At 42.3% G+C, this 19,779-nt stretch overlaps 1 protein-coding gene across 1 annotated transcript in view; it reads left to right on the forward strand.

Moving 5' to 3' along the window:
- OBSCN (obscurin, cytoskeletal calmodulin and titin-interacting RhoGEF) overlaps positions 1–19,779 on the forward strand; it is a 152,360-nt gene that overhangs the window by 21,294 nt on the left and 111,287 nt on the right. The window contains exons 5-15 of the mRNA XM_057398901.1: positions 1,560–1,862; positions 2,731–2,997; positions 3,840–4,115; positions 7,177–7,449; positions 9,775–10,050; positions 10,772–11,047; positions 11,708–11,983; positions 16,397–16,672; positions 17,244–17,519; positions 18,030–18,305; positions 18,965–19,240. Of these exons, the coding sequence (XP_057254884.1) occupies positions 1,560–1,862; positions 2,731–2,997; positions 3,840–4,115; positions 7,177–7,449; positions 9,775–10,050; positions 10,772–11,047; positions 11,708–11,983; positions 16,397–16,672; positions 17,244–17,519; positions 18,030–18,305; positions 18,965–19,240 (3,051 nt within the window). The remainder of the gene's footprint in view (positions 1–1,559; positions 1,863–2,730; positions 2,998–3,839; positions 4,116–7,176; positions 7,450–9,774; positions 10,051–10,771; positions 11,048–11,707; positions 11,984–16,396; positions 16,673–17,243; positions 17,520–18,029; positions 18,306–18,964; positions 19,241–19,779) is intronic.

Here is a 19,779-nt window from a genome sequence, read left to right on the forward strand (position 1 = left end):
ATCTGTAATGTGCAATTTGTTTCAGCCACCTTGCACACCTTCTTTAAGTTGCAATGAATTGCTCCTGAGCATGCTGTTCTCTGTGGGATTACAGCTGACGTCTGGTTGAATGCCTTAAACTGAACACCTTTGAGACAGCCATAATTAAATGAAATAAATCCTTTAGCACGTCAGTAGATGTGTAACTAGAGCGTATCAGATAATTCCTGGCCTCTTGACTGTATCAGTGGCAGCACTCAGTGAATAACCCTCATGGGACTTGAGCCTCCTCTAAAGGGTTCAGGAGGAATGAGAGGGTGAATATAAATCTTCATTTTGCAAATACCTGCGAGGATACATTTGTCACCTCAGGTACCATAAAACAGCCACATCTCCTCAATGGTAAGGTGTTGCAGTGGAGACAAGATTTTATGTAATTTCTTTTTAAAGTTAATTGCTCAGTGCCCAAAGTTGGCTCTGCATAAATTACTAAAACAGAGATCCCCAGTGAAAGCTATCACTCTTAGGAGGCAAAGTTACAACGCACCTTCTAAGGGGGAGATAACATAAAATTCAGAAGCAGGACAGAGGACAGATACCCAGATGAAAGTGGCCACAGAGAACTGCCAAGCCTGTGTAACAAGCAGCTGAGGTCTCCATAACTCTAAACCCCATGCACTGCTTATTCACATCTATCTTTCTTTCATCTCTGAAATGTCCCAGTTTTACGACGTTTAGCTGCTCTGTGTGGAAACCTGTTGAGGACCTAGGCTGAAATGTTTTAGTGTATGTTTGGAACAGGTACTCCAGAAGAAATGGCACAGGCTGCTTTCATGGAATGGATTCCCACTGCTGCACAGGATGCCACAGCTGTGTGCAAAGCATGGCAAAATATTGCCACACTCTTCCTGGATGCGGTGGTGCCCTGCCTTGCATTGGCTCTCACAGGCACATCTACATTCCTGACTTTTGGGGATGTGTAAGGTTGAAAATCTGACAGAAGATAAATACCAACAGACTTAGAATATTAGTGCCACTATCCCTGTACAACAATGTCTAGTAAGCATGGCAAAACTCTGTCACCTTGCCAGTGAAATCCCACTGAGGTATTTTAATTCTATTTCTTTTAGTCTGAATTCACACCAGGGAGGTGGACTAGGAATTTGGTGCACAGAATTTTGAACAGCTTTTGGGTGGTTTTACCCACCCTCTGAGTGAAAATAACCAGCTGAGTAATAGCCTGCTTTGCCCAGGAGCTGTACAGGAAGCAGTGTGGCTCTGTGTCTAGCCCTGAACATTTTTGCCTGCGAATCATTCATTGTAGATGCTTTGTGCAGACAATTGTAATATTATATGGAAATCATGTATGTTTAGCTGTAGAGGTAGGGCTATTGTATATCTTTGTGTAATGTAGCCTAAATACATCTTCTGTCCATTCTGTTGCTTTTCCATCTCACATCAGTGTTTTATGGAGGTTTATTAAGCAAGAATAACTTTTAGTCCAGTGTAAGCATTTTAGGTGAGGCACAGTGGCTTTTCCATTCTGACATAAACTTCTTGCTCCATTTTTCCTCGTGCAGCTCCCAAAAAACCTCCCACCCAACCCCCATCTGACCCTGTAGTGAAAAATAAAACAGAAACCTCAGTGACGCTAGTATGGTCCCCTCCGAAGATGGACCGACCCATTCCAGTTGATGGCTACATCGTGGAATGCAAGAAACTAAGTGGCTTAACCTGGGTGATGTGCCATGAGTCTCATGTCACTGTCTCAGAGTATACTGTAAGCAACCTGTTGGAAGAGGCTGACTATCAGTTCAGAGTGTCTGCAGTCAACGCCTATGGACAGAGCCCCTACTTGGAGTTCCCAGGGAGCATGCACCTTGGTAAGCATAAAACCATTATAGAATCACAGAATGGTTTGAGTTGGAAGGAACCTTAAAAAAATCATCCAGTTCCAACCCCCTGCCATGGGCAGGGACACCTTCCACCAGACCAGGTTGGTCCAAGCCCCATCCAACCTGGCCTCAAACACTGCCAGGGATGAGGCAACCGCAGCTTCTCTGGGCAACCTGTGCCAGGGCCTCACCACCCTCACAGGGAAGAACTTCTTCCTCACATCTCATCTAAATCTCCCTCTGTCAGTTTAAAGCCATTTTCCCTTGTCCTGTCCCTTGTAAAAAGTCGCTCTCCAGCTTTCTTGGCCCCTTTAGGCACTGGAAGCTGTGTTAAGGTTAAGAGCCTTCTCTCCTCCAGAGAATCACTGTGTACAACAGGATTGCTTCTGTCTTTGGTTCATCGCACTAGACAATATCCACACAGACTTTGCACAGATGTTGTGTGTTGTTACTGCCACCCTTTTCCCTACCTGTCTGAGGATGCCTGTGTTTTCCTATAATATCTAGAATTGACTAGTAGGCTGAGTGACCTCCTTAGGCTCTTTCTGTAATCTAAGAATAATAGTAGTTGTATAAATAGCATACTTGTCGGGAACCAATGTGTTTCAGGCTTGTTATGCCTTTAAATATCTTAGAGAAAAATAAGTAATATATGCCTGTTCTTTCCCTGCAGAAACTGGCCTTACCTTACCAGAGGTCAGCTACTTGCAATTGTAGAAATCAAACCCTGCTGACCAACTGTGTATTGCCTTCAGTGCATAGAGATAGTCTAAGACTGTGCAACTTTATTTTCTGTCTGGTTTACACAGAGAACTTGTGTCCTTTGGCCTCAGAGATATGTGTTGTTCTTCCCTAGAGCCAGTCCCAGCTGTGAAAACACCCCTGACAACTGTGGAAGTTGTACCTGGAGGAGATGCTGTGTTTACTCTTGACCTTACAACAACATGTTCCGGCACTTGGTACCTTAATGGTAAAGTCTTACAGGAAAGTGAGACCTACATCATTAAGAGAACCCAAACTACTCACACCTTAATCATAAAAAATGTTACCAAGAATGATGATGGAGCAGAAGTGAAATTTGTTGCCAATAACATTAACACCAGCACCAAGATGAGAGTGAAAGGTATGCATATCATCAATTGTCCTTATTTCTTCCTGTGAAAGGGCATTTCCTGTGACCTGATGATTACGTCTGGGGCAGAGGCTTTCACAGATGCCTGGTCTGTATGATGTGTCTGAAATTGCACCATGTGAATTAATGTGGGTCATAGTATGAACCATGATAGTACTGATTTCAAAACGAGTCGATCTAGCCAGCTGGTTTGTATCTGAACTGGACTGCCTAACATCAGCTCATGAATTTCTGTAGTTTGCAGCCATCAGTCAGTGCATTCTGTCACCAGATCTATCACTGAGTCACTTTAAGTCAGTAATTTCAGCTCCAGGTTTGGCTAGGCTTTCTGACTGTAGTAAAGTCTTTCAAAAGTAAAGCAGTATTAATTACTAATAGATTTCTTTTTCCTTGGAGGTTTTTCAGTCTACCACAGATGTATGTGATGTACAAGTTATCATAATGTAACTTGACTTAGCATTGAGAGTTGGGTGCTTCAGCTGTCCTCTATGGAATGATAATAACATTTGTATGTGCCTACATTGCATGGCAAAAGGTAGTGAATAGTCATTCCTTGTGGAAGGATTTATTTGACTTTGTGTGAAAATCCCTGCGGAAGCATGTTTAGAGTATTATTATTCAGCAGAAAGGTGTGCATTTTTTTCCCTTAATGACTCTGCCAATAAATCCAGATCAAATATCCTGAACCAGAAAAAAATTCTCAGTATTGACACGGGCTTGAGGGCAGGAACAGGACCTAATGCTTTTTCAGAGATATCACAGCCTATAGCAGATTTGTATCAGGGGTGTTATCTGAAAACAACTTGAAATAACAAAGCCTTTTTTCCTGACAGCTGCTGCAGTGAGATTTACCAACAAGAGCAGAGACGTAGAAAAGGTCTCTGCTCGGCTGCGGGAGGAAGCCAAACTTCAGGCTGAGCTTTCAGACACAGACGCTACTGTGAAGTGGATGAAGGATGGCAAAGAGCTTAAGGCCAGTGAAAAATATGAACTCCAAACTGTGGGGAAGAAGCACATCCTGAAAATTCGCAACGCTGCAACAGAGGATGCTGGAGTTTACGAGTGTATCTGTGAAGGGGACAAAATGCTCTATCGGCTTTCAGTGGAAGGTACGTGACTGTCAGGGCTGCTTTGCTTTAATGGCCTCTTCCTACCCTAGGCTGATACTCATCAAGGGACAGAAATGGAATGATCAACAAGTAGTGCACGGAGTTGTGATAACTCCCTTGGACATCTAGCCTTGACAGTGTCTGTCATCCCAGAGTGGAACTTGAGAGTGAATGCAAGATCTCATACTGGCTCAGTGATAAGAGCTGTGTGTTCACAAGAATTGGTGTCTCGATATCCCATGTGAAATTCGGAGTCACTTCTTGAGGTTGAGTGCTGGGTAGTGAAAAGGTGCTCTTGTGGTGAAGAAATTCAGCTGGAGGGGTAGGATGTACATTATACCATGTCTGTCCTATACTTGCTACATGATATCAGGTCACTAAAGAGCTAGTTCAGCTCTGATTAAAGTTCTGATGGACCAAGATCATCTTGGCATTGCGGGACTTTTTTTTTTTTTTTTTGTTATTTGTTTGATTTTTGTCTGTTTGGTTTTGTGGTAAATACCTTTCCAGATTGAGATGAGATCTGAGCAAAAAGTTCTTCCCTGTGAGGGTGGTGAGGCCCTGGCACAGGTTGCCCAGAGAAGCTGTGGCTGCCCTATCCCTGGCAGTGTTCAAGGCCAGGTTGGACAGGGCAGGGGGGTGGAACTGGATGAGCTTTAAGGTCCTTTCCAATCCAAACAATTAAAGAATTCTATGATTGTTATGTGCAAGGTGTTCAGATGGAAGGCTGTATAAATAGCAAAATATAATTTTATTTTAGTGTTTTCTGCTTATTAGATTTGAACCAGTGCTGTTTTTGCAGCTGCCCTGTTGTTCAGCTGTTTTTGCTTTCATGACAATCACTTCCATCCAGATTGCCTGCTATCTATCTCATGGGCACTTCACTCCCAGAGCAAAACATGGAGTTTTGAACCTTTTTACCCCGAAACCACAGCATTAAGCTTCCCTCTTACAAGCCTTCCCATCTGTGCAAGCTTTTGTGAACTAGCTCGTACAAGTTTTGTCTGCCTTGAATGGGAACAGATTTTGGCTTAAAAGCTCTAGTGTGTCTTTAGACCCTTCCTCATGGGTATCATCTGGATATTGGCTGAGGTTTGCAGTGTACAACCTGACTTCAGGTCAGTCTAGCCTGTTGCCAGACATCATTTGGGGTGAGATCTGTAGTGATTTTGCCTTGAATTGGCAAGTTCACTTTGGAAAGCTGTTTGATTTCTGTGTTCCATACCATACCTCACCCTCTTCCCATCAATGATCACACTGTTTATATACTGAGTAAGCATGAGGTGCTTCATCATTGTATTCTGCTGGCTTCTTGCCCCCCTTGGCCTCTGTGGAAACAACAAAGCCTCAGAATAATCTGTGTGTTTTACATTTGACAACTTACTTGGTTATTCTCAGAAAGCAAACTCAAAAGAGCTGAAAAAAATAATTAAAAAGTGTGACTAAATCCATGGAGGAAGTGCTGTCTACACTTTGCAGCTGCTCTTCATTTTGGTTTTCTTCTTTCTGCCTCTTTAGCATCATTTTTTCATGCTGGTGGGTCTACGCACAGATTTAATTGAATTAGCGGTTGGACATTTCCATGTACTTTTCACTGTAATGTGATCATAAAATGAGTAATCAATGCTATCATTTTAAAATATGTGTTGACAAGCTGTAACTTAAACAACTGCTGTTTGTAGCTTGATTCCTGGAGAATCAGCTTTGATGCTTCTCACCCTTGCAGGATGAGGCTCACAAATGCTGTTCCACTATTTTGCATTTCAGCATTGCCACCTTTTTATCTGTACCTCCTGTAAATCAGACACAGCTAGCTGGTGAATCATTTGATGAGCAGGTCAGCTGTGTCTGGCTCATGAGCATCATGTGGCTGCCGAGAGGCCACCGTGCCAAGCCATGGCCAGAGGTGTGTCACTCCCTGGGCCCCCTGCCCAAATGAGCCCCGCTAGAAATTGTACTTGCCATTTATCACTGCGGTCCCTCCACTGCCATGAGGCTTCACATGCCAGGCATCCCCCAACACATGACTTCCTGCATTAAAACAAGACATCTGAGATGGCTCCTTCAGGCTTCTGTAGTTGTATTTTTCTCTCTATTTTTCTGAGGAAGTGAAAGGTGCATGAATGAACCTATCACCCTCTTCTTCATCCCCAAACTTTTAACCTGTAGTCTAAGTTGTAGTAATGCTAATGGAGCGGCACTCTACTAGGCACTTGTCAGTACACACCTGGAATACTGTGCTCAGTTTTGGTCCTCACTATGCAAAAAAGATGTGGAAAGACTGAAGAGGGTTCATAGAAGACTCGCAGAGATGATCCAAGGACTGGGTAGCCGTATGAGGAAAGGCCAAGAGAGCTGGGTTTGTTCAGCCTATGGAAAGGAAGGCTTAGGAGAAGCCTTATCATCACATTCCTGTATTTAAAAGGTGGCTACAAAGAAGATGGAGACTCCCCTTTTACAAGGAGTCACATAGAAAAGATGTTTTTAGCTAGGATATTGGTGGGTTTTTCAATCTGTGCTTTGAGGCAATTGGTGGCTTGATTATTTCACTACATGTTAGTATGGTGCCAGATTTATTGTTTATCTTTGCTCCAGTTAATTTCCAGGAAGAAATTGCTTTTCATTTCAGCCCTATGTGATATCTGCATAGATTTTTAATTTAATATATCTAGATTACATTTTAGCTTCTTTTAGAGTCAATTTCTTTGCCAGGTGGTTACAATACAATGACTGAAAAAGTTTTATTGCTTTCCGTCCAGTCTGCTTGTTTCACTTCTTTCCTCACCTTTCCGATATTTTCTTTAAGCCTTTTTGCTTAGAGCTTCATTGCCACTTCACGCAACCTCTAGTTGTCTATGTGCTATGGTTTTTGGACATGTGATAATCAGATATATGGTTTATAAAGGCTGCTCTTAATTAGAATCTAGCAATTGGATCCATAATTAAACATGCACATTTGGTCTTATGATAAATTAATACCTAATGTATATGTAAGTGTACATATTTACTAATGTCCCCCCCCAATTATTTACCAGCAGTATGCATCTATATTTTGTTTTAGCACTTGCAAACTTCATAAACAAAGAAAAAAGTGGAGGAGTTATCAGGGCCATCACTGGAAAACAGGTTGAATTGGTTTCCGAGACCTCTGAGCCCAACGTCATGGTTAAGTGGTACAAAAATGGCAAAGAAATTACAGCCGGCAAGAAATTCACTTTGGAAGATAAAGGAAAACTGCACAAGCTTGTGGCATCAGCCGTGACGAAAGAAGATGAAGGAACATATACATGCAAAATTGGAGATGACACTCTTACTTTTGATTTAAAAGTCTCAGGTAAGTCTGTGATGCAAGTATGGGATCTGAGTCTATGTTAGAAACTCAGGACTTTGATCATTATACTTGTCTTACCTTGTAAATTGCCAGATTTTGGGGCCAATATTGCACAGCTCTATTTCAGAGGCTGACCCTTAGTGTGGTCCATATGCAAATTCATGATATGGGCACATAATTTAATGACACAGTTATGTATTCAAATCAGCAGAAGCTTTACTATGTCAGGAGTCATGACTCAACCACCACACTGGTTGAACAGGCTGAAAGCCACATTTGGCCTTTATTATTTTAGCTCAAAGTGTATATCAACTTTGAACCTCCTGCCTGATGTAGTCCTAAAATCTGTGAAAATGCTCCTTTGACAAGTTTAACTCCTGATTCTGAGAGTTAAGTGTCTCCAGCTGTTCCCAAAGGACACTGTCATGATCTCTGCGACATCTCCCTGTGGTACTGTAAGTGAAGCTGCTAGTTCATGGCACATGCCCATCAGCATGAAGCACGTGTTAAAGCATGTGGCTGTCAGGTCAAGCCTAGAGAGAAATGTTTGTCACTGATGCGTTCCAATCCAGGATGGAGCCAGAGTATCAAATGACACAAGAATTTATCTGTGAAATTCTGTATCTGAGAAATTCAACTGATTCAATTTGCATAGCCTGGTGGGAACCTTATTTCTAAAAGTGGGTTAATGTCGCAAGCCTCAGGTATTCACTCTGCATCTCATTTCCAGTTCTCTTTGGTTAATAATCCAGCATTATGCAATTTCACTTTGAGTGTAATTCATAGTTCCTGACTTTACCCGTTGAAAAACTGGTCTAAAAGAGCCAACCAGTCTGACCTGACCCCGCAAAGAGAAATTTATGTAATCTAATCTATACTGTCCAATGAGAGCTATCTAATATGGATTTAAAACCCATTCTGGACCTGCCTTTGTCTGAACATCAAATACAGAGAAAGCCTGCATGGTTACTTGAGGCTGGATACCTAACTTTGTGATGACCATGTGCAGGTTAGGTGAGTCTCACCTATGGTAAAACATTACATGGCTCAGGCAAAGAAAACTGGTATCTGCTATCACTGTGTGCCCCCAATAACTTTCTGATGAACAAGGATAAAGCTGCAACCTGTCAACAAAACCTTAGCTATGGCAACTTCCACCTTGTTTCACACCACCATAAACATTTTCAAGAGATAAGAAGCAAAGCTGCACAGTCACTGGGAGGGTCTTACGGCAGGGAAGTAATCTGTCTTTGTGGTGATGAGTTACCCCAATAATCTTGAACAGCAGGATTCTGGATGGACTTCCCTTCTTTGGTCATCTCATTTTTTAAAGAATAGATCAGTCCTAATGCTTACCATTTTTAATGAGATATTTGTTCTCTGATGCCACAGATGGGCCTGGCATGGGTGTAGTATAGCAATTGTCCTTGAGATACTCGGTGACTGAAAGCAACAGTTGCTGCTAAAAGAAATGCAATACTAAGATAAGGTTGGTTATAGCTGACAGCCATTAGCTTGCTCTTCAGGCAAGGGCTGCCTTGATGGAATGAAGGGTATGAAAAACCTGACATGCTCATCAAATACTGCTCGTTAGCTTAGGGGACAAGGTATGTGGAATAGGTTTGCTCACATTTTACATGCAAGGTGCCTGTCTCCACTTACTTAGTTACCTTTGCTTTTATCTCTATGAATATGCTTGCAAAAAACCTGAATTGATAAAAATGCTGTATTGCTGCTTCATACATGGTGCACACTGTGTGTGCACAGCTCATATGTGTGGCCACCAGTCTGTGCAGTCAGCAGAGCTTGAGCTGAGGTGTCAAAGCAGGAACATCTTCTGCTTGAGCTATACGAGCTGTGAGCAGTTGTGAGTTCTCTACTGCGAAGACCAGTCTCAACAAAAGGATGTGACACTGTTGGCTCATATATTAACTTAGTCCTCTTGAAGCTGGAGAACATCATGTCAATGAGATTATCCCATGTGTGCCCTGATCCAGGCTAGGGAAGAATTAGTTCAGTGGCACTGATATTGTGAACATGGGGCTGCAGGAATGGGCTTAGAAACATTTAAAGGCTCCTCATCACTTCTAACACTGCTGTTTCTCAGGAGGGACTTTTCTGACTCATCAACACCATTTATTGCCATAGCTGTTAACACTCTCTCTTAGTTATGTTGCAGTAGGATCATGCACATGTAAGTACATTTATACCTCCAGAGGTGAAACTTGATCACCCAAGTGGGACTAGCAATGAAATAACGACCAGTAATTACTGTATCTTAACTATGTGCTGATAAGCCTGAATTCAGCTTTCTCTTTTTCTTTCCAGATGAAACTGTTAATTTTGTCAACAAGCCCAAAACAACCCCAGAAATATCAGTCAATTCTTCTGACAACCTTGAGCTGGTATGTGAGGTGTCCGCTGCAAGTGGAGTTGTGGTATGGAAGAAGGATCAAAGAGAAGTGAAGCAGGACCAGAGGACAACAGTTGTCTCCCAGGGGACACACCGCAAGCTCATCATCAAGAAGGTGACACAGCAAGACCAAGGGAGCTATACCTGTGAAACGAAGGATGACAGAACAACATTCCAAGTCAAAGTCAGAGGTGAGAAAATGATAGAAATGCCAAAGATAAATGAATATTCATTGGGGTAGTATCTTACAATCAGAAGATCATCTCACAACCTCTTTGTGATGAAATATTTCAGCTGTAGAACTTGCTTTTTAGACCAACTGTCATATCAACATTTTATACACACACTTTTGCACCCATGACTAGTTGTAACCACAAAAGTATTGTGGGCAACAATGATAACCTTTGCACCCCTCACAATTAGCTGGTGTGTCTGCAGGAAACCTGCAGGATCTCAGCGTAAGGACATAACAGAAGTCCAGGGAAAGAGGTGTTTGAAGAGCTCTGTTTAGATGGAGAATGACTGAATTTGAGTGACTCAAATAGGCAGAAAAAGAGCAATGGTTCCTGCATATGAGGATATCAGGGCTGTTGTGTTCTAATTCACTGGAAGCTTAGAGAGACATAGGAAGAGAAAAAGAGAGAAAATGGAGGAGGATTCAGGCACTATGTATAGGTGCTGGAAGTCCTAGGTTCAAACCTGTGCTCAAACAGATTTTTAACTTTATCCCAGAATTCTCATACACCTGTTCACCTCCTATCAGCAAAACAGAGATGAAGGTGCTTTCTGTTCTTGATGAGCCATCATGATGCTACCTGTCAGGACAAGTATAGTGAAATATGGGGAACTTGACTAAGCACTGAGAGGACAACTGCAAAAAAGCTATGTGTGGCTATTGTGGGTTTCTTACAGAGACAGAAGACGTGTTTACAAACACGGACAAGGTACAAAAAGAGGTGAAAGCTCCGCTATCAGAAAATGCCACACTGAGCTGTGAGGTGGCTCAGGAGAAGACTGATGTGAAATGGTACAAGGAGGGGAAGCTGATCACATCCAGCAAGAAGTTCAAGGTGGAGTCAGAAGGCAAATCGCGTCGCCTGGTGGTGGGTCAGCTGGAGAAGAAAGATGCTGGGGAGTACAGCTGTGAGGCTGCTGGCCAGAAACTGACCTTCAAGATCAGTGTCACAGGTGGGTGACATGTTGGCTGTCGTCACAGAGCAGTCCATGACTTTCATTTACTACAGAGAAAAATGAATCACTCTCTAGACTCCAGGGCCTGTGTAGCAGATTGAGTAGTGAGGTTGATCAGGCAGCCAGCCTCCGTGCATCCACTGTCACACAGATGCCTATGGCTAGATGTTTTCAACTGTGAGGTCAGTCCCACTCTGCAGTTCATGTTGTTTTCTGATTTCCCAGTAAGGACAATATAGACAAATTTACATATTCTATTGTGATTTATAAGGATTTATGGCCATCTCCTGTATGTGTAGGAAAATAGATCTGGAATCATTCTCAAGAAATCCCTAGAGTGGGCAAGGCTTACATCTGGGTCTGTGTAGCAGATGAAATTGGGTGTTTATTTGTGTATTGCATTAAGAAACAGAGTCAGATTTCTTGTGGGGAAGGGGAGAAGCTGAACTCCTGGGCATTGATTCATTTTCCTCAGAAATGGCTGATGTGTTGTCCTCAGGTGGTGCAGAGACTGTGTCCTGTCTGACTGTATCTTAGCTGTGGGTGAGACCATTCCAAAATGACAGGGCTGTGGAATGTGGCATAGCATTTGGCTTTGTGCACTTTGGACAGCCTGAACAAACCTGTGATTTTTAAATTCCTTCTCCCACCCCACAGAAGCAGAAGATGCGTTTATCAACAAAGACAAACTGAAGAAAGAGGTGAAAGCTGCGCTATCAGAAAATGCCACGCTGAGCTGCGAGGTGGCCCAGGAGAAGACTGATGTGAAATGGTACAAGGAGGGGAAGCTGATCACCTCCAGCAAGAAGTTCAAGGTGGAGTCAGAGGGCAAACTGCGTCGCTTGGTGGTGGGTCAGCTGGAGAAGAAAGATGCTGGGGAGTACAGCTGTGAGGCTGCTGGTCAGAAACTGACCTTCAAGATCACTGTCATAGGTGGGAGATGTATTTTGGTTGATATTTCATTGTCTTTTCTTTCTGTCTGGGTGTTTTCTCCTTTTTTTTTTTTTTCACTGTCAAAATATTAGAAATGATGTTAAAATTCTTTCTGATGTTGGTCTCATCTACCCTCTCAGAGAGGTAGATCAGGCAGAGGCTACATGCAGATATTCTGTTACCAGCTCCTCAACTCACTGTTTATCTCCTTAGGCTCAGATAGGGAATGAAGACTTTTCATTTGAGGGTACTGTTTTACAGGACATTTTCCAATCTGATTATCACTATTGGTATGCCTCCTCTTGTTATTCTTCCTTGAAAGTCATTGTATTCTTCCCTTTTTGTTTCATCTTTTCTCTACACAATGTCCTACTTCCCAAAACAGAGAATTGCTTCAATTATTCCAGTCTGGCTGTGCAAACACAGGTGTGAGCACAGCCTCGTAACTCCATGCAGCATGAAACTTTTGTGGATGATGAACAGAAATGGATACAGATCTATGCAACTTGAACTACGATTTGTATTTAACAACATTTCCCCCAGATTTTCCTTCTCCCTTTTTTTTTAATCTGTCCTTGAATACCCAGTTGTGGTTTGTAAGGCTAAGAGTAGTGGTGAATATACTTGTCTACCAAGTACTACTTAAACAGTATTGTTTACAAGACCCCTAATTTATTGTGGCTGCATTGAGAATGTTTTGGAGTTGATACTAGTGTATGATCCTTGAAATTTGGCGTCAGCTGCACCACACATCTGCTGAACCAAAGGTAATGACTGTTCATTGCAATTTCTACACCTGTAATGACCATTCACAAGTCCAGGAGTGTTTATTTGTATTTGCATTCCCCAATGATAAAAAACATGATTTGGAGTCTGAGAATTTAATATTGTGGCTGTTCTTTCACTCTGACCACACTAGAGATTTCTTTGGTCTCAGTTTGTTTTGCAAGAGGTTCAGTAAATGTTATCTCAGGCTCCAGGCAGCCATATATGTCTCTGGTACATTCTGAGTGATCATTTCTGAACTGGATAATAGGAAAGGGTTTGGTTTTGTTTTGTTTTATTCGTGTTTATAATGCTTCACTGTCTTTGCAGCCAAATACCTCTCTGTTAGCCTCTGTTAGATCAGAACAGGCAATCTATTTTCTCCTCTGCTTTCTTACAGCATACAACACACAATGCTGACAGAGGTCTGGCATTTTATCAGCTATGTAGAAGAGCAACTGTGTTGGGAGTCTGTTGACTTTCCTGTTTGCAGCCTTGCTGTGGACCTGAAGCCCCTGCTTCAGGGCATAGGTCAAGTGCTGTCCCCTTGTAAAAGCTATACTGCTCTCCCACTGCCTTGGGACATCCTCCTCCTTCCATTTCTTATGTGCAATGTGCAACTGCTGCTATAGCAAAAAGCTCTACTTCTCCCCATAGCATATATTGTAAACCGTCAGATGTTATGAATCCCCACTCTGAGTGGTATACAGAGAATGTGAGTTGCGGTACTGTCTCTTTATCATGAATTCTGTAGCTCATGCTTTTGGCACAGGGAACTGCCAGTTTCAGTGAAGGATGGATTATGGTAAGGCTAGATTTGAGAGGCATCTTTCAGAGAAAATGTAACATGGGCTTATACCAGTTTTTTTTCTGTTAACGACAAGCTCACGCTTAGCTGATGAAACTAGTTCATACATTACTGCAGAGGGGTAGTCAAAAAAAACCTATAGAAATTTAGTGCTTTTACACTAAATTCCTCTACCTGAGGGCTAGTCTTAGCTGTCTGCCTCGGAAACCAAAGGTTTTCAATTCTTTTTCAAAATGGATGAGCAGGGTAATGTAACACCTTCCCCTCTGTTGTAAGTGGAGAGTGCTTGCCTAGCTACCGTTGCTGTATTTCTCGTGTGTACAACTGTAACATGACATGCAAGTCCCACACTCACTGGAAAATGATCTGATGTGAAAGTCAGGAGAGATTATGAGTACTCTGAGTGTCTGGCTCTTTTGCTGCAGAAATCCTTATTTTACCAGATTATCCCAAAGTGCAGTGGCTTTATGGGTCTTAATTTATCCTGTTACCATCGCACTCAGAAAGCTTTTCAGGGTTCCTGTACTCCAGGGGTCCACTAGTAGCACAAAACCTTCCATATTTGAGGACCACTTGAAGGTTAGATGCTTAGTGTTTAATACTGGAATGCGGCCATAGATTTTTTGCTTAATACAAAAAGAACCAGTTGCTTAACATCTTGGGACAGGGTTAGATTTGTAACCAAGAGCTGATCCTGAAATGTTGTTATTTCAATACTCGTGGTATGCAGTGAAATTCTGATTTGAAGTTGGCAAAAGCTCTGTGTCCTGAAAACGGCTTTCCTCAATTTCAGTGTAACTTCACTAACCAGTTTCAACAGAAGTTGGAAATGTCATCCATACTGACAGCTTGTTTCACTTAAAAATAAGTTTATAAGACAAATTACTGGCTAGTGTAAGTCACTTTATAAGCTTATTGAAAGTTTTAGTCATATTTCCTATCCCTAAGAAAATGGTTTATATTAAAGGGCAAGAATGCAGAGGACAAGTAAGCAACCCCTATGGCATATTCCTGCCCTGCTAACATAAAATTTTAAATGCAGCCCCCATTCAAACAGACTAGTTTAACTTGTTTAGTGCCCTCTGCGTATTTAGTGTCCAAGCTGTTGATGGAAGTTAAAATGTTTATATTTTTGCAACCAGTTTTGAATACAAACCGTGGTGTGTGCTCAAGCCCTTTTACATACCAAAATGCTGCTTAATCTTCAGTGGACTGGTAGATGCCTTTGAGAAATTTTGCATCAGCCAGCACAGGCCATGTGCACTGCCCAGTTAATGACACCTTAATGACAATAATCTCTCCTCGCACCCTTTCTACAGCCAATATAAGCAGAGAAGCTCAAATTTAAAGCATATAAATTGTGTTCCAGCTTTGGCTTGCTCCCTGCAGGACATCTCTGCAGGGACTGTGTTTTATTGATGGCAAGCCTATGATGTGGCTCCCAGAACTGCATGTAGTGCCATGATCAGTAGTGTAGGAACCTGACCTGGACTTACACCTACTCCTTACCCTCCCAGACAGCTACTGCCAGGGTACAGACATGATAGAGATGATATGCAGAGGAGAAAGTCATCAAGGAGGAGAAAATACTGGCATTAGGAGGCTGCAGAGTGACTGTGGGTAGGAAGGCTGCAGAACAGGTTATGGAAGGGATTCACCATGGCTATCAGGGAGAACAAAGAGCCTTCCAGGTCATGTTAACCAGGTAACCCAGATGTCTGAAGCTGGATGTATGAACTATCTTTCATTACTGCGTTGCAACTGAATGGCAATGGAAACCCCATACGCTTGGTAGTCAGTTTATCTTTGGAATTTGTGATTCTGTAGCACTGACATCATGGACTTCAGTGATCAAATGCAACACTAAATCAGCATAGACACCTATGCTAACTCCTGGATGCTTGTTGCTGTGTGATATCCATCATAGAGGCATACCAAAAATATTTTATATTTCTTGTGCAGTAAATCAGTGGAAAAAATATGGCAGACAATTTATTTAGAGTCTGTTTGTCCTCCCACATGTCAAGTGAACACTGATATAAAAACTAACAGTGATCACGCCAGTTGTCGCCAAAAGGAAAACCATTATAGTAATTGCTAAAAGATGCAATTTATCAGTCTTACTTAGCAAGGTGACAACTGAATCTTTTCAATGCATATACCTAACTAAATATTAATTACACAAGATATCCTCTTGATGCCAACTATACTGGTTGAGATGGAAGTTCTAAGTGGTACTGTGGAAGAACATGATTTTTAACACTTCATTCTTGTTGCTTGTGTTCGGTATTAAGAGAAGATTACCTATGGCCAGTTTTCTGAAAAATCAGGTTTCTGAGGAAAGAAAAGTATACTTCAAATTTTATATGGACGTTTTATGTACAATGTAGCCCAAGTATTTCTCCATATTATGGAGGAACCCTTATATTTGGGGGGATTGAATTAGAAGATATTTTCTGAACAACACCCAGTCTTGATCCAAAATAGGACATATAAATTCCTGTAAATAATGTGATAGTGAAAATGGCAACTCATAATTGTGATATGTTTAACGACTTCTAAATGTGGGGTGTAGAAACACCATAAAAACCAGAGGGATTTTTATCTTTGTCTTCATTATAAAAAATAAGAATATGAGGTGCTCAAGCTGTTCATAAAAACTAGTCAGAGAGGTATGATAATTATATGTACTATGTTTTGAGGGTGTGTTCTTCCATGTGATAAAAGAAACTGTAAAGCAATGTTACTTACAAGAATGCTGACACAAAATACATGTAGTATCTACTTGTTGCAAGTGATTTTTATCTTACATATTTTTTCCCTGATGTTTCCTGTTTCAGAAGCAGAAGATGCATTTGTCAACAAGGAGAAGGTACAAAAAGAGGTGAAAGCTGCATTATCAGAAAATGCCACGCTGAGCTGTGAGGTGGCTCAGGAGAAGACTGATGTGAAATGGTACAAGGAGGGGAAGCTGATCACATCCACCAAGAAGTTCAAGGTGGAGTCGGAAGGCAAATCGCGTCGCCTGGTGGTGGGTCAGCTGGAGAAGAAAGATGCTGGGGAGTACAGCTGTGAGGCTGCTGGCCAGAAACTGACCTTCAAGATCGATGTCACAGGTGACAGGACATGTTTGCTCTCATCACAGAGCGGTCCATGATTTTCATTTACAACAGGCAAAACTGAATCACTGTCTGGGCTTCAGGGGCTGTGCAGCCTCGATGTTAAGTAGTGATTTCTGATTTCCCAGTAAGGACAGTATAGACAAATTTACATATGCTGTTGTGATTTATAAGGATTTATGGCCATCTCCTGTATGTGTGGGAAAATAGATCTGGAATCATTCTCAAGAAGTCCCTAGAGCAGGCAAGGCTTACATCTGGGTCCCTGTGGCAGATGAGATTGGGTGTTTATTTGTGCATTACATTAAGGAACAAAAAGTCAGATTTCTTATGGATTCATGGGGGTTGGAAGAACCTTAACTCCTGGGCGTTGATTCATTTTCCTCAGAAATTCTGAGGCACGGCTCTAGACTGTAGAGAGAATTGTGTCCTGTCTGAGTGTATCTTAGCTGTGGGTGAGACAGAGCTGCTGGAAAGTCTTGTAATCAGGATTTTGCATTTGACTGTGAGTGTTCAGGCACAGCCTGAACAAACCTGTGATTTTTAAATTCCTTCTCCCTCCCCACAGAAGCAGAAGATGCGTTTATCAACAAAGACAAACTGAAGAAAGAGGTGAAAGCTGCGCTATCAGAAAATGCCACGCTGAGCTGCGAGGTGGCCCAGGAGAAGACTGATGTGAAATGGTACAAGGAGGGGAAGCTGATCACCTCCAGCAAGAAGTTCAAGGTGGAGTCAGAGGGCAAACTGCGTCGCTTGGTGGTGGGTCAGCTGGAGAAGAAAGATGCTGGGGAGTACAGCTGTGAGGCTGCTGGCCAGAAATTGACCTTCAAGATCGATGTCACAGGTGGGAGAAAATTGCCTGGCCTGGCCTTCCTGCTTCTAGAATATTTAGAAAAAAAAAATATTATGTATCTTCTATGTAAAACAATATAAAATATTTAAGATGGGGACCCATCCTGGTTAAACTTAAGGGGCTATGCATTTCTAAAGCAACAAGACCGTGAACAGGAATGTGTTGATTGCGCTTCTCAATCCCCACATGCTGGTGCAACCAGAACAAGTCTTCAGTGCAGGTGATTTTCAGTGAATTTCAGAGCAGGGCAGGGGCACAGTGGAGAGTAGTAGTGTGTCAGTCCAGTGGCTGCACTCACCAAAACAATACACAAAAAAAAGCTTTGAAAACCACCCACAACCACTTACCCCCTTCTCTTCCTCCTCCCCCCAAAAAAGCACTCATCAAAATGGTTTTAACGTTCTTCCAATAGCTTTATATGTAGTATTATGTGTAAGTCAAGGTAAGAGGATTGAGCAACATCATGTTTTAAAGAAACTCTGATTTTCTCTCTCTTTTCAGAGCCAGAAGTTGTATTTACAAACAAGGAGAAGGTGCAGAAAGAGGTGAAAGCTGCGCTATCAGAAAACGCCATGCTGAGCTGTGAGGTGGCTCAGGAGAAGACTGATGTGAAATGGTACAAGGAGGGGAAGCTGATCACCTCCAGCAAGAAGTTCAAGGTGGATTCAGAGGGCAAATTGCGTCGCTTGGTGGTGGGTCAGCTGGAGAAGAAAGATGCTGGGGAGTACACCTGCGAGGCTGCTGGCCAGAAACTGACCTTCAAGATCAGTGTCACAGGTGAGAGGACATGTTGGCTCTCATCACAGAGCAGTCCATTACTTTCGTTTACAACAGGCAAAACTGAACCACTGTCTGGGCTTCAGGAACCATGTAGACTGGATGTTAAGTATTGAGGTTGATCAGGCAGCCAGCTTGCGTGCATCCACTGTCACACAGATGCCTATGGCTAGATGTCTTCATCCACTCAACAGTCCATGTTGTTTTCTGATTTCCCAGTAAGGACAATATAGTCAAATTTACATATGCTGTTGTGATTTATAAGGATTTATGGCCATCTCCTGTATGTGTGGGAAAATAGATCTGGAATCATTCTCAAGAAGTCCCTAGAGCAGGCAAGGCTTACATCTGGGTCCCTGTGGCAGATGAGATTGGGTGTTTATTTGTGCATTACATTAAGGAACAAAAAGTCAGATTTCTTATGGATTCATGGGGGTTGGAAGAACCTTAACTCCTGGGCGTTGATTCATTTTCCTCAGAAATTCTGAGGCACAGCTCTAGACTGTAGAGAGAATTGTGTCCTGTCTGAGTGTATCTTAGCTGTGGGTGAGACAGAGCTGCTGAAAAGTCTTGTAATCAGGATTTTGCATTTGACTGTGAGTGTTCAGGCACAGCCTGAACAAACCTGTGATTTTTAAATTCCTTCTCCCACCCCACAGAAGCAGAAGATGCGTTTATCAACAAAGACAAACTGAAGAAAGAGGTGAAAGCTGTGCTATCAGAAAATGCCACGCTGAGCTGCGAGGTGGCCCAGGAGAAGACTGATGTGAAATGGTACAAGGAGGGGAAGCTGATCACCTCTAGCAAGAAGTTCAAGGTGGAGTCAGAGGGCAAACTGCGTCGCTTGGTGGTGGGTCAGCTGGAGAAGAAAGATGCTGGGGAGTACACTTGTGAGGCTGCTGGCCAGAAACTGACCTTCAAGATCGATGTCACCGGTGAGAGGAGATTCTTTGGCCCATCATTCCCATTTCTAGGATATTTAGAAAAATTAGTATTATTTCATGAGGTTTTTTCCTTTTACTGTTCATATTTTTGGAGACCATCATTGGATGGCCTAGCTATAATGTGGAAATCAGTCAAATAGTTACAAATACAGTTCTCTTTATATATATGTATGCATGTGTGTATGTAAAACTGTGTAAGACGTTTAAACAGGGAGCTGCATTCTTGGGAGCTGCTCATCACTGTAGGAAAAGGGCTATGAAAAAGGACTCGCTTACTGCACATCCCCATCTTCACATGTTGGTGCAATGAGAACAAACCTGCACTGCAGCTGATTCTCAGTGCATTTTAGATCAGGTTCATGGTGAAGAGTGATTACGTATCTGCTCAATGTCTGTACTGCTTTTCTTTCTCTTAGCCTGAGGGAAAGATGTGGCAATAAGACTTGATACATGTTAAGTTCTTTAAGGCATCGGGGAAATGGCAATTAGGGAAAGAATTTGTTGTGGAAACTCATTCCAGGTGCATAACC

This window comes from Pezoporus wallicus, unplaced genomic scaffold, assembly GCF_028554395.1.
Source record: "Pezoporus wallicus isolate ANWC-B61680 ecotype Strahan unplaced genomic scaffold, APGP_CSIRO_Pwel_v1 contig_3487, whole genome shotgun sequence".
In the NCBI taxonomy this organism is placed as follows: Eukaryota; Metazoa; Chordata; class Aves; order Psittaciformes; family Psittacidae; genus Pezoporus; species Pezoporus wallicus.